Raw genomic sequence first — 15,685 nt, 5'->3', positions numbered from 1 at the left:
TCTACATACATATATCGGAAGTCACATGATAACTATTGTCGGTCATCGTTTTAGTCTTTAGACAAGCAGTGACGGTTGCCGTATTAACACTTTTCCCAAATCAATAAATAAAAAGAACACATATGATGACAACTTCTTGGTAAGCGTTGCACAATTGTTTCACAAAAAAAGTATTTAAATAAATAATATAAATACATAAAAATCGACTACTGCTACTACTATGTAGTAGATACTGATTCGCTCGAAATATGTACTAGAAAAAATTAAAAAGAATGTCATGAAAATATCTATGTTTGTTAATCAACGGCAATTGTCTTTAAAATATGCTCGTACCTGTGGAACATGGGTGAAAAATTAAGAAGACTTAATATTTTATTAAGAAAAAAGTTCCATACAATAAATTTACAAAAAGTTTCATTATGGCACAAAATAAAAAAGAAAAATGAGACTTGAGCTCCATATATTTTTGAACAATCTCCTCTTACAGACTTTATGATAAGTAATGTAGGTCGTACCCTTTTCTGTGGAAATTTTATATCTTATCCTAACAGCACGGTTCAATAAATTATAGAATTAAAGGATTTAACAATAATTTGGGTAAATTAGCTCCACTGAATTTAAATATGAAAGGAGAGCAGATAATGCCGTCTTTTCATAACTCGGATTATTTTTCTCGCGCAAACCACAAAGAAGCTGATTGATGTAGCAACTAATTACTGAAAGATTTTACGAAAAGGTTTATAAATAAGCTTTACTTAAGCGATCAGACTTTAGTATTTTTTGTTGGGCGCAAAGTATCAGCAATTAATTAATGAATTAATTAATTTCTTGCCACTTTGATGTGCAGGACGTATCAAAAAATACCAGAAATTTGCCTTTATTTTTGTACCAACTAGTTCATTAATGTTCGACCAATTATAACGTCGAGATAAATGTCCAATAATCGTTTAGTGGTAAATAATTAACGTCAAAATGGAAAATCGGGGTTTAAAGGATCATTTGCTATTATTCATAAGAAAATCTGTAAAGCTGAGCCTAGACGTTGGCAGAGCTAACGATGAAATCTGATATCGCAATGTCAGACGCAGGGAACGTCGTTCTTATTTTTACGAAAATATAGTCAGGTTTCATCTCGAATAAAAAATTTATACCCACTTTTCCATTAAAATTGAGACATCCTGTCTCCGTATGAAAATCGATATGTTTGCATAATACATCGAGAACTTCAATTACTTGTGACAACCAAATACGAAACACTCCCATCATTTTTGATCATTTAAGTTGCCACATTATTGCTGACCGTATTCTGCAACCGCTCCATTACAGAGATACAAAGTAATGGAATTAACGAGAGTCGAGAACAGGAAAGCCACCCGAATACATTTTAATCTCTATAAAATGGATTAATTATGGGATTAGACACTGCTTTCATCAAGTTTACATAATTTAAAGTTCGATTCTGGCGTGGCGGGCGAATTATGACAGTTCGAAGGGTTGAGAAGCGTTTGCGGTTTTTCAAACTCGTGGTGCACAGTCAGATGCGTAAGAAAAAGCTTCCGGTTTTCTTGAAAGCTCTTATCTAAACAAGACACTTTCGGCGCAATCAATCAATCATCAGGTATGGGAATTGGAAACTTTATTCAACATTTAATGTGATTGGATCCTGTCGTAGACGACACCTTCATCGGGAGCGCAACAGCGGTGCAAGAAACGAAGACAATTGGACTTTCGGGCAAGTGCAACATCCCGTATCGTGTCGAAGCATTATTGCTGTTGCAGTTACGTGCACCAGGATAAGGACGAAGTAGTAAAAACGAGGGAGGTAAAGTAATCCTGGCGTTGCCTTGCGCATTCCTCCGGTTACCGGATACTAGTCGGCGTGTGGCCAGTTGTTGCTCGCTTGTTGATGTTTCGGGTTATATCGTGATGTCGCTGAAGCACCGCCGCGACGTTTCGTTACCTTAATAGAATTATTTTGCACAGTGTCCGAACTTCAGATTTCTAGATATGGAATGGATAACGGCTATCGATAAAAGGTATAAACATGCGATTTGCGAAAAAAAATCACAATATTTGCTTCCCGTTGAAAATTTGTAGCGCCCCCGTCGAGGGGTCGTCAAATTTCTCCGGGTTTTTCTCGTTGATTGGTCTTTTTGTCAAGGCGGAAATTAAAATGTGTCACTCTTTTCGCAAAAGGAAAAAACGATTAAATTTAGACCAGTCTTTTGAAGGACAATAACGAGCCGAGCGAAATTATTGCGGCGATCATTACACCTACATTGTTTCTTTTTGCACCATTAAAAATAGACACACGTATTACGATGATCATTACATTAACCCATTTCGAGTGGCATTTAATTTATTAAGTTCTCGTCCGTTTTGCCTTGCTTCTATTTTTGGGCAACCTCACATTTTCTCCTTTGTTTTCACGTTTTCAACAAACAATACTGTACTAGCTTTTATATTACCGACTATAATAGAAAATGAGCCAAGAAACACAATACTACTTTATTTGTGTTTTCATTAGAACTCTAATAAACCCATAAAAGATAAAATGTAAATTCTACGTCCGTTGTTTTACCACAACACCACCATTAGTAGGTAACTGACAAATAACCAGATCGAAACCGATACCTTTCGATCCCTTATTTGCCCTTTTGACAATTCGTCCGTTATTTGAGCGTATCAAATCCCGAAGATTAAATTTCGGAACGATTTTTATCAAAATAAAGTACACGTCAGAGAACTTTCTTCAAGAGTCTGGCAGAACGTGCGAAGTTTATAAAAGAATTTTCACTTTAGGGTTTTGCAAGTGTGTGAGGAACGTTATTTTGCTAGGTATAACAAGTGTGTTTCGTGGGTTGATTTGACGTGGGCGCACCGGTCAGGTATACGTTAAAAATACAGAGTGTCCGTTCCGGTTCAACCACATCATGCATATTTTCTTCATTTTAAGCAGGCGCAAGTGCAATTATCGAAGATATGCCAAGAATTTTTAATCGAAAATCGTATTAAATGCACAGTAGAAGCTCGCATTAAAATTTCTCGTCGGACACTTCCGCAATTTTTAATCTCTTTAAATAATTGCGCACAAAGCGTGGATTCCAATCACAGCAATAGAGGGGTCCGTTGTCAATTTTATGGCTGCTCAGTTGACTTTGCTAAATGGAGGCGAATTAACTCTGACAATTATTTATGAGGTTTTTAACTCTGTAATTATCTGTAAGCAATGAACAGATGAGGGTTTTATAATTTTTACCTTTTATTCTAGACATTAATGAAGGTGCTCGAGCAGAGAGCTGATTGGATAATGGTTATATATTGGCGTTATTGTAATTTGTTCAAGAGCTTTACGTATTCATAAAATGTACGAGTCTTCCAGTCGTACTGGAAATCTGCACAAGGACAACACCGCAGCTTCAACTTGCACACACATAGTTTCTTTTTCTTTAACGGCAAACACTTCCATTCTTTCAGACATTTCAGTGGAATTTTTTCATTTGAAATAAAAGAATTTGATCCAATGAAATGTCTTCGACGTAGAAGCTTCCAGCTGCCTTTAAGGCGTTACGATTCGGTGAACTTTTTTCCTGAAATTAATTAAATTCGCTACAAATTAGAAAGTAAAATCCATCTCTCTTTGTTTACAATTTTACGCCAAAGGCACGAAATAAAAAACAAGTAGGTCTAGTGGAGGTATATTCGGTTTTTTAATCAAAGAACCACGACCTGTTCATTTAGGTTTGCAATAATAAAATTTTACTAAATTTAGGGAATGTAATGATATCTATTGGCTATAGCAGCCAACGCCTGTCATATTTAATGTCCTTGAAAGTACCCAAATACGCATTTAAAATGTGAACGTGTTATTAAAAATGCCTCGCAAAGTGAGACATTTATTAATATTATTAATAGGCTACGCTACTAATATCTCTACATAACCTCAATTTTTATATGATGAGATTTTTCACCCTAGGTCAAAAGTGTACAATGTTGCCAGCTCTAGTTTGGGGGTAAATTGCGGTGTTGGTGGTTCTTTGATAAAAAAACAGAATATACAGGGTGTATTCGAATTCGACCGACAAACTTTCAGGGCAGATTCTATGATCAAAAATAGGCATAAAACTCTTAATACATGTGGGGTCAAAAATGCTTAGTTTGAGAGATAATCGAATAAAAAGTTCTACCAGCAATAAAAGGAATCGGGTGGTATTTTTTGATGACACGTAGAAAAATAAAAAGTAGCTATGTACAATTTAAAAAATTGTCAAAATTTCGTCCCCCGGTTCAATGCATAGATAACCCCATAAAATCCAGGGAATTCAGATCTTAATTGTTTTACGTTGTTGTTGATTATCTCGCAAGAGTTTTATGGTTATTTTTGATCGTAGAATCTGCCCTGAAAGTCGATACACCCTGCAGTTCCAGTTGTTACCAAAAAATAATGGTGGGGGTTGAGACAATTAGTGGAGAATTTTAAATGATGAGGGTGGTCTTGAGATTGCACGAGTTTGGTTGTAATCGGTATTTGCCTGAAGTTATCCTCGTATTTTTGAGGTGGAGTTTGCTTTCCAGGAAACTTATTTAAACGACAGGAGAACTCTCAACTGGAAACACAAACTCTGTTTAGTATTCGCGGCGATAAGGAAAGTTTTAAATTTTTTAACTGAAACAAAGTAAAATAGAACACAATGACGCACACAGATAGACGTGATGTGGAAAATATTCGCCCCCACGTGCAACGACCGTACACAATATGTAACCGGATCATGAAGTTTGAATCCTTGGAGGGACAACACTGGGCAAACTTTATCCTAGAGCTACGTCCTCGTAAATAAATAATTTGTTATCGCGAACTTGTAAAAGTTTTAAAATTACATCAGTCCACGTTTTGCACCTCCATTTTGTCGGAAAATTCATCATGTTTCTGTGGGAAAGTCAAGTGTTATAGGAGATGTCAGGTTCGGATTCAATTTTGGCTTCTGGAAAGTGTCATTAAAGTAATACCATCAATCCGTAACTGCGCCTTAAACATTTTTTATACGGGTTTAATACGACGTTATGAGGAGGCAAGAAGGAAATCACACAAGAATCGTAAAAGAAGCGGTTAAGAAAATCTTGTGTGATGGTTTACGATTTATGAATTTTCACGCTAAAATCAGGGATGATTCCAAACAATCTCGTCGAAACAGAAAATTAAATTCGCACATTCAGAGGTGCCAGATGGTTGTAAATTCTGTCGTTGCTACATGCGTAATTAATTGTAGATCTAGACAACAGGAACCAGTCGTGGGGAATAAATTTGACATTTGCATGTGGTTTCAGCTCAACGATTTCCGTTAGTTGTTGCCTGAATAGTTAAAGTGAATTGTCCATTTTTTGTCTTTTTGCAACATCCAAAACTAAAATTATCTCCATGTGTGTAATTAGTTTTTTCTACTTCCTTCTCTACAGTGTCACATTTTGCACTGACATCAAATAGTGTATAAAACGTCACTTTAAAAACGATTGTTCATTAGTCACAACTTGATGTCCATTCGGGCGTTTTCGGCACGCTCAAAGTTTTTTTAAACACGGCTTGAATTTTTTGGACATATTTTGCTCTAGATCAAGTTGGGATTTTGACGTTTATCAGTTTCGCGACGTGAAAGAAAACGTCATTGCAGTGGAATAATTCGTTGTATTTTTCAAATATGGACCTGAAGCCACCAACAATTTGTAGCCTGAGAAATATACAGGGTGGTCCCGATATAACCTGCCACAAGAAATCCTGTAATAGGTGACGATGAGTAGAACTCATACACAAAAAATGTTTCTAATAAAAGTCTTTTCGTTTTCGAGATAAAAATAATTGAAAATTTGGTCAAAATTTGCTGTACGCTAATGAGTTAATCGGTTTTAAAAAGGTAATTCTGGTTACTTGGCTGCAATTTCTTTAGCAACGGTACCTGTAACACCTATGACATTTGTCAAGTTTAATTTTAAATTTGCGAATCCTTCAAAAAGTTATGAAATTCACAAAACAAGAATACGCCGATTTGCATTTACTCTATGGCGAAACACGTGGTAATTCAAGACCGGCAAGGCGACCATACGGCGAGCGTTATCCTGAAGGAGTCCTTCCGTCCCGTTGTACTTTTGTGGAGCTACATCTGCATTTATGTGAGGTTGGTTCTGACTGATTCCAATACGATGGCGTCCCCGATCCTTTATTTAACCCCTCTGGATTTTAATTTTTGGGGCCACACGAAAGATTTGGTATACGAAGTTGAAATAAATACAAAAGGCCAACTCCAGAAACGCGTAACAGACGCCGCGAACCAGATTCGTAAAAACCCAGAAATGCTGAATTCTGTTTATGAAAATTGGTACCAACGGAAGGTACTATGGCGGACAATAAATTTAGGCCGGCCTGTCATTGAGTTGACATCAAAATGTGAAGCTGGCATTATGTTCAATTAACCCCATTTTCGATTTTTGTCATTCTTGTCATCGTGACAGCGATAATCAAAATTAAAATTGGGAAAAGAAGCGTGCATCAGAGAGAAGTGCTACTACAAATCAGTTATGCTAGTGCGTCATGATCTGTAAGTTACGAAAAAGGCGAAGGAACCGCCAAACAGCTTGAAAACCTTCAGTTTGACAAACTGACACATCAGTCATAATGACAATAAATGGTCGCTTGCATTGACTTTTTTGAAATGTCAGAAATTTGCCGGCCTAAATTTATTGTCCGCCATAGTACACAGAACATTTATTATAAAATAATTTTGTTAGTCTAGTTTACCTTTCATTAGTTAGTAGATATTCTCAGTTAGAGTTGAAAGTACGAATATGTAAAGTGTAAATAAATTTATTCAATACATTATTTTGGCTATTTAACCACAATTAAGACGATACTCTTATTATACAGTTCTTCCACAATTTTGCACACACTACCTCTACATTTATTTACACGTTGAGGAACACCACTTTATTTATTACTTACTCATTCATCTCAGTCAACAAAATCAGCTTTTGTACCTAAATAAGCTGGTGAATAACGCACACAGTGTACAGCGTTTTCAATAAATGTCATTAATTTGATTTAGTTTGTCAGATTTATCATAAACGATTCAGGTACCTATGTTGCTTAGATACAAACACCAACAATTAATTCCTGAGTAGGTACATATTTTTGTGGTCAGCAGCGTCGAATGCGTGTGGATAGGGGTTAATTTATCCTCATTATTTTGGACCTAATGAAAAGGGGTTTTTTGGACTTGTTAGATCCTTCTAGTGACCCAGAATTTTTTTGGCAGGTTATATCGGTACCACCCTGTATATGTATACTCCTATTTGGTATGTTCATTTAGTTTGTATGTTTAAATTAACGTTTAATAAAAAAGTTGCTTGTTTCGTTTGTGTGTTCCATTTGTTAATTTGGTCGTAGAAAAAGTATAGTATTCAACTCGTTTATAAACTTCTCTAGACACTTATTTATTAAACACTCGCTCCGCTACGCTTCGCTCGTGCCTAACATAAAACTCGTGTCTAAAGTGCCGTTTATAAATCTTGTTGCATAATATACTATTAATAAATTTTGTGTCACGAAACTGTTTGATTTCTGCAGAACTGAACTGGAAAGGCTGTTATTTTTGCCACTTTCTTGGGAAATGGGATTATTCCGGGAGAAATAAATCACACATACTTTCATTTTGACTGTGAACTGTGTCTTTCAAAATATCCACGTAACCGTTGAAGTGTCGATCAACGAAAATAAATTGTCCTTATTAAAAATTAATGTGATGATCGCTTTAAAAATTGGGATAAACTGCAAACCTGTAAAATATTAATTTAAATTGATTCGCTTACATCAACATCAATTTAAAGTTCTAATGTACTTTGTTAAAAAGACATTATGCTGCCTTTTGAAGGATTAATGAGTCTTTGAAAGATCCGGATCGAGTGGTCGGTGGCTGGTAGAACGTTTCATAATACGAGTATACTGCTTATCATAGAAAATGCAACACTCAGAAAGAACGAAGATATCAACTTTGAAATTGTTCTAAAAGGTCTCTAGTAACATATAAGCAATGTGTGCATGCACGTTATCCTGTTGAAAAACAACGATATCAATTGCACCAAGATAGTGACAGCAACGATGTCTAAAACTTCTAGTAGTAGTAGTACAGGAAGGTAATACATATGTATGTATATTTAATAACTGCTATCAACACAAAAGAAAGTGATTTTATCTTGTTATGTTAAGTAGAAAAACAGTAATCAAGAAAAAATAAATAAAATAAAATAAAGCGATCGAAAATAAAAAAAAATCGAGAAGACCGTGTTTAATATGTCTTAGATGTCATTACAATGGTTTAATTGTCATTATTAATGGTTGACTATTAAAATTTGCTATTACAATATGTTCACTTTAGACCAAACAATTTTCATTGTACAGTGTTACTTCAGAAATTGAGAAAAACTTGAGAACGGCAAATGGTCCTATTCAACAACTCGAGTTTTTGAGAAATTTCAACAAAAGTTTCCAGAGTTTTCAAGGCACTTACCAATAACTTGCCCAGAAAGTCTACAAATGCGTAAACATGTTTTTGGAAACAGATAATTTTCTGCGCAAAAAGGCAGTGGACGACCGACAAAAAGAACAGCTGAAAATATTGAAGAGGTTGAACAAAGAATTGCAGAGACCCCAAATAAATCCATCTGGAGATTAACCCAAGAAACGAACCTATCATTTAGTACAGTTCAGCTTATCACTAAAAAAGATTTGTACTTTGTTCCTTATCGTGTGTCTGTTGTGCATGAAATTAAACCCCTTGACAATAAGAGTCCCCACAACATAAGACCTCTCTGAATATTGATCGTTGGATCAATTTATAAACAAGCTGCGTGCTTGAATACAGGCGCGAGAGAGTTTTAAATCTCATTGTTTCATTGCACTAGCAGAGGAAATTCTTCTACAACCCACAGGTCACACATAATTCACACCTTTATGAAAATCAAGATTTCAACGTTCTCAAAATCACTAATCTAACTTTTAAGACTGTGATAATTGAAATCTTACCTAATGGCCAACTGAAATTTTTGGTCACAGCCAACTCTAATTTTTTTTCGATCTCACGGTACTTATTCACATACAATCTTGTGTACCTACCAAGTTTAATTAAAATACCTTTACTCCTTCTGGGTACTGCATTTTCAATGATAAGCAGTATATTAAGGTTTATCGTGAACTTTTCTTGACTTACATTTCTGGGTACATTGATACAATTGATAAAAATTAATTGTTTGTTAAAGTGATCTAGTTGCCGTTTAATGTACCATTAGACAAATTAACCCGTTATAATAATAAGCAGCAGACTCTTCGTTTTATGTATTTTGAAGAAGATTAATTGTTATACATTTTAATTGTGATGGAATAAACAAAGAAGTGGAACAAACAGTAAAGGCGAATTTAATACGTTTTCTGATATTACGTACCATTCTTGCACGCCTTTACATGTCACGTATGCCGTTACGTTCTTTGAGTTTTGAAGCGTGAGCATCTTATTGCTTTTCGTACGGTCCTATTATTACAAACATTTTGAAGCATTCCGTAAAAATCATTTAATTTCGTCATCGTGCTTAAGGTCAAATAAAGACGTTGACAGTACAAAGTTTGCAAATTTGCATCTTATTGCATAGTCAAATTTAATGAATAATTTATTTGGTATTGACAAATTTGTACTTTATCTTTGTTGTTTACGTAACTTCCTTTTCCATTTTCTCATGCAAACAAATTTTTACTACTTAGATGTCAAGATTGCAGTGCGAAAGAAATTTACTAGGTCTTAATTTTATTTTTATTGTGACATCGCTTTGCCATATTTACATATTATTTGCAGTCATTTCCGAAGCGAATGCGGTTTCAATTTCTAATGGTTCTGAATAATGTATGTTGGTTCATATATAAATGATTTATTTCTATGGTATTTTTCCAGAGTGACGCACAATTTTCCCAAATGGAGTTGGAGTACTCAATGAATAATTGTGCTGGCACTTTTTTAAACAATATTATCCGAGTGCGGAATGTTTCGAAAATTCTGCAGCAAACACTTGCATGTAGAAAATTAATTTTTGTTGGAACGCAGTTTCATTCATCGTCGGTCGTATTGTCAAGGTTTTGTAGGTACAATGACGATGTCGTAAATGGTTTTACCTTCTGTGGATCTAGAAGTTAAATTAAATTGATTTTTAATCAACACATTAATTTCAAGATTAGCTATTAATGTAATGGTTAAAACGCCCGTACTGCTGTCGGGTTCCGTAAATAATTTTGTTTAATGGGTTTCGTTAGACCGTCCATGTTGCCTTTTGGGGGATCAATGTTCAATAATAGTTAATGCGTACGTTTAATAATTCTGTGTTCCATGTTTTATCGCCACTTCCAAGTCAACATTTCAAATTTGTTGAGAATATTTTTTGCTACCTAAATTACACAAAATACTATAAATTTCCGGAGTTAAGGATATTTTTACCGGAAGTTAGAAACTGTTATGACTAGAAGCTCTTATAAAGCTTATATTTATGCTTTAATGATATCTTAAATAGGTCATTAGAACCGATATATTTGCAGTAGGTAGTAAAGTACTTTATCTTCAAGCGGTCGAAAATCGCGCCGTTATGTATCTCGATAGAAACGGTTAAAGTGGCATTTTTTTGTGAGCGGAGTTGAAATACTTCAAGTCCTAGGAGTAGAAGTGTCCACACGCGGCTCGATCGAGTCAAATGTAAGGTCATTTGAAGCATTTGTCACGATTTATTTATCAATTAAAATTATGAATTACACGAAATATTTAATCATTAAATTACCCCAATTAAAAAAAGCCTCAAAAAAGTGAAATAATGCAATTATTTAATCGGTTCCACTGTGGTGTAACACCAGTCGCTCCATGTAGGCGTGTCCATTATGTCAGATGTCAAAATCAAAAATAGCGCAAGATGGCCGTTCAGTGTTAAAAAGTAAATCGTTGTAAGTTGTTATACAGAGTGTCCCCAAAAAAGAAGACGAGTCCATAACTCCGTTATTTATCGGAAGATTTTAATTATCTGTACACCAAATTAAATGGTTGTTAATAGGCTACAAAATGGCCTAACAAATTTAAGTATAGCCCCATGGGCTTCAAGGGTAAACTGTCAAAATATTTTTTTTCAAATGGGATTACATATATTTTTTTAATAATTCTGCTAGGGATTTTTATTTTGAAAACAAAAATGTGTCACAAGTATACACTTAAATACCAAACATTCACAAAAAAAGAATGTAAAAAAACGCTACTATCGTCTATGTTCCATTTTGCGCTAAACATTGGCGGCATATCTTTGTTTTTTTGTCATTTGTCTTTCCAGCTACCTTAATTTGGTTATTAGTGTTATTACATTGTAACGCAATGCATTTTGATAGCTTCACGCTTGGTGTTCGTCATTTGTTTCAAAAGTTGGTGTTATTTTTTTTTATGTGAAGTTATACTTGTGATACATTGTTGTATTCAGAATTAAAATCTCAATGAGAATTACTAAAAAAAAGTATATAATCCCATTTGAAATTTTTTTTTTGACAGTTTAGTCTTGAAGCCCTTGGAGCTATACGTGAATTTATTGAGCCGTTTTGTAGCCTATTAACAACCATTTAATTTGGTGTATAGATAATTAAAATCCTCTGATAAATAAGGGAGCTATGGACTCGTCTTTTTTTTGGGGGACACCCTGTATAACCCCTAATTTAAATAATGATGTTGTCAAAGAAACACATTTGAGTCCTCTAAGCTCTAATAGAGAAGTTTGGCAGTTGTCAAATACAGCAATATTTAAACTAGCGCTGCCAACTGAACCCTGACAGCAATGGCTTGTTGGATTTATTCTTTATTCTATATACCGCATGGCATTAATTGTGTATTAAAAATTTCAGTTATTTAGGATGTAACGGCCTGCGGTAACGGCTTCTTCATATCTAACATCTGGAACATGAAATAAAATTCCTGAATATTTATTTATCAATGTGAATTTCAACATTTCTGTCATCATTAACCTATTGTTTTCTTAATTTAATTGTGATTTATAAGAGTAGATTGTTTGTTGAACAAATCCATTCATTTTTATCTTTAACTATTATACTTCACAATGCATAAGCATTCGACAATGCGCCACAAGTACCCCTAATTTTGTTATAAAATGTTTTTATTTGCTTTTTACTTTGGAAATATTCAAATGCTTTTTGTGTATATTTATTATTTACATTATGTAGCGATACATTTTTGTTTGTTCTATTTTTAGCATATCGTAACTGTTTGACGTAATATGAATTTAAAAAACTTTGACAACATAAATTGCCAACCGACGTTTTTTTGCACTTAAAACGTCACACAGAGAACTACAAAAAATGTATCGATTGTTCAGTTGAAAAGTTCATTAAGTAGCCTTTGAATTTTTCACAATATTGTGAAGTATGGGGTGAAGTATGTCTCAGAAGATCAGTGACAAAAGTAGGGCATGTCTCTGGCTACATGTTTGGTAACATTGAATACAAAATCTCTTAATTTGACGAAAGTCGCAGCGATTTTTAATCTGTAAAATCTTAGGTTAGGTGTGTTTTTTTTATGTTGAAAGCATTAAATGCTCACCGAGACAATTATTTTAAAATCGTAGATGTTGAAAATGGTGACCACCTTCATGGATTCATTTTAAAACTTTACGATGAAAATTTCTGTTGAATTCTTTGCTGTAGGTCGATCAAATTTGCGACAAGTGTCTGAAAAACACAATTTTTTAGGTACTTGTGAAAGCATTCTACAAAAAACGAAATTCAACTGAAGAAAAGACGCAAAACACAACTGACATTTGTCAAAGAAGGGATCATCACTTTTTCGTTATATCGTCGTAGCGAACTTGATGAACTTTTCATTTGAACACCTGTTATATTTATGTGAATGACAATTGATACAATCGATTCACGATGAATGTGGATAAGGGCTGTGATTTATTTATTTTTATCATGTTGGTAAACTCAATTTTATATTTTTTCCTGTCAGAAATATGACATCATTGTTCCAACATTCAAATTTGAACAATGTTGTCTAATTTAATTTGATTAAAAAATTATGGATAGAAAACGGATATATACAGTTTTCCATTAGTAAACTCTGTCCACTCATAGATTGCTTGACATAAATGTTACTAAAAAAGTTCACTCTACGCTACAACAAATAGATCCGGCGCGAAATTTAAAAAATGGAAAGAGTAGGTTTTATTATTGTTCTCCATGTTTGCACTTAGGAAAGACGAAAGAAAACTTCAGTATAGTAGGAGTAATATATTAGGTTTTATTAATACAGTGTATTTCACGAGTGATAATGTCATATAATTTATTTTTCGCGTGGGTTTCATAACAACCAATGAGAATCAGTGGCGCGAATGTTTTAAGATATTACCAACACAATCTATGATACTTTGGTAATATTTCAATGTTATGGTTTGGGGATTTTGTTATCTAAGGATATTTAAAAAAACTGCATTCTATCAGTTCAGTGGACGTAGTCTACCTATGTTATACGAGTACATACCGGGACATTTTTTTAACATTGAACATAGCCCATACTTATTCCTTATGTTCAGTTTTAAAAAACACAGGTCAATGCATGTATGTAATCACGTAACCAAGGTAACGAAAATAAGTACTTGACAGTTTAATAAAATGGTCAAGTTGTTTGAAGAAGAAATACACATAATGCAGTTATTCTATGCCAATCAGAGCATTAGAAATGTGGGTGACATTTCTAATGCAACACATGATAGACCAATTCCATCAATCGGAACAATTTTTAACATTATTTCAAAATCTCTGGTGTTCGGTATAGTTGGTTACATAGCAACTCACAATGCATTGATCTGTGTTTTTTAAAATTGAACATAGGGAATAAGTATGGACTATATTCAGAGTTAAAAAAATGTCCCGGTATAGCATTAATAAACCTTGCGCATTTGTTTTTATAAATTTTCAAGTTCGAATTTCAGAGGCATTTCATACTCAAATTATTATAGTTCAACTCGAAATACGTTCAAGCTGGCAACGATGTTAAAGTCCAATTTTTACCCTTTTGCGATGACGTCATTATCTAGTAACTTTACGTATGTTTGAGCTAGGAACAGAAACAAATTTGAATTGATCATAAATAACTATAAATGTGTCAAATTTGTTGACAATTGCTTCGAAAGGTTATGTTTGTAATCAATGTAATAAGTGAAAGAAATTAAAAATTGTCAAATTGACAGGAGCGTAAAAGTGACCATCAATAAATAAACGTGCCTTTTTTTTTGTTTTTTTCTGTTTCTGTCGTTTCAATAAAGAGAAACCGAGGAAGGAAATCGTGACGTCACCTCAAAAGGGTAAAAATTGGACTATACCATTTCCGCCACAATAATGTAACCTTAATTGAAAATTGAAATCAACCTAACCTAACACGAAAGCTATCAATTGTTATTAGGGAATTTTATTTGTTCTGTAGCTACTACCAACAATATTACTAGATGTCATAGCCACCCCTTATCCACATTCTTTGTGAATCGATTATAAAATGCATTAACTATGCATTTACAAAATTATTATCAATGCATTAATTTGAAGAATGAATGGAGATGAAGTGGAAAAGTATGTCAGAGTTCTGTCACAGATAACATAAGTTATCGTAAAATTATAGAAGGGTATAAAATGCAGGAGTGAGCACTTGAAACAGAAAGTTTATTATAAAATGTGCCATGTCAGAGCATTTTGTCGTTTCCAGGTGCATTACTAAAATTAAATCTATCCAATTTAGTGGACTGGAAAAGCAATAACTTTACATACTTAGGTAAAATTTGCCGGAGCAGTGTGGTACAGCGTAAAGGAAAATATGTAGACGCGCTGGACTTCATCTCAAGGAGTAATAATAAATAATACTTTTCACTCTAAGATTATTTTTTCAACAATTTCAGAAAGTTTTTGTATTGTTCAGGTGTTATCAAGTCATATTTACGTTAGTTAGAATTTTTATTTTATATGCTGCCCTATACGCAGTTCCTGAATAATAGATATGAAATTCTTATGGAATTATTTTTGCTTTCACTGTACATTACGTGGTGTACTTATATTAGATCTGACAAAAAAGCGTGCCTGTACAAAAAATGCATCATATATTTATGTTAGGGAACACAAATAACGAGCACCAATGTGTGTGATTTAATTTTTAATGGATTTAAGCTGCTGCGCACCGACATTTCAAACGCTTTTATCTCCTTGTAGAAGCTGACTTTTGGCAATAAAAATAAAATGAATTGATTCAACGTCTTCGAGTTAGGTCACCTTTCTTTTGATTTATGACCACCACGCTACCGTTTAATGCGTCGAGGTGTTGATACTGCTCCGGGAAACTAGTCATTCTATCAACACGTTTACGTGAACAATTATTTTCTATTTATACACACTAATAAACGTTGTTATTGACTTCGGAAGCGAATTGGGAAGTGAAACAAGTCTGAAACTGCATTTGAACTGTCTTGTGCAATCACTATTTCTTAAAGTTTGGTAATTGAATTCTTAACCAGTCAATTAGATTTTCAGGTGGTTTATTGAAGAAAATTTGAAAAACTGGCTCGATTTGAGAATCAACCT

The 15,685-nt window shown here is 34.0% G+C and overlaps 1 protein-coding gene across 2 annotated transcripts in view; it reads left to right on the top strand.

The window, feature by feature from the left end:
- The first annotated feature begins 1,877 nt into the window (after positions 1-1,877).
- The window catches only part of Epac (Exchange protein directly activated by cAMP), a 135,088-nt gene continuing 121,280 nt past the window's right edge, over positions 1,878-15,685 (top strand). For both annotated transcript variants that reach the window (XM_069043490.1, XM_069043488.1), the window contains exon 1: positions 1,878-2,036. In XM_069043490.1, coding sequence (XP_068899591.1) covers positions 2,008-2,036 — 29 coding nt within the window. In that variant the 5' untranslated portion in view covers positions 1,878-2,007. The remainder of the gene's footprint in view (positions 2,037-15,685) is intronic.

Source organism: Tenebrio molitor, chromosome 3 (assembly GCF_963966145.1).
Source record: "Tenebrio molitor chromosome 3, icTenMoli1.1, whole genome shotgun sequence".
Taxonomy (NCBI): domain Eukaryota; kingdom Metazoa; phylum Arthropoda; class Insecta; order Coleoptera; family Tenebrionidae; genus Tenebrio; species Tenebrio molitor.
Note: the sequence above shows the minus strand (reverse complement) of the source record. Positions and strands in the feature narration are given on the sequence as shown.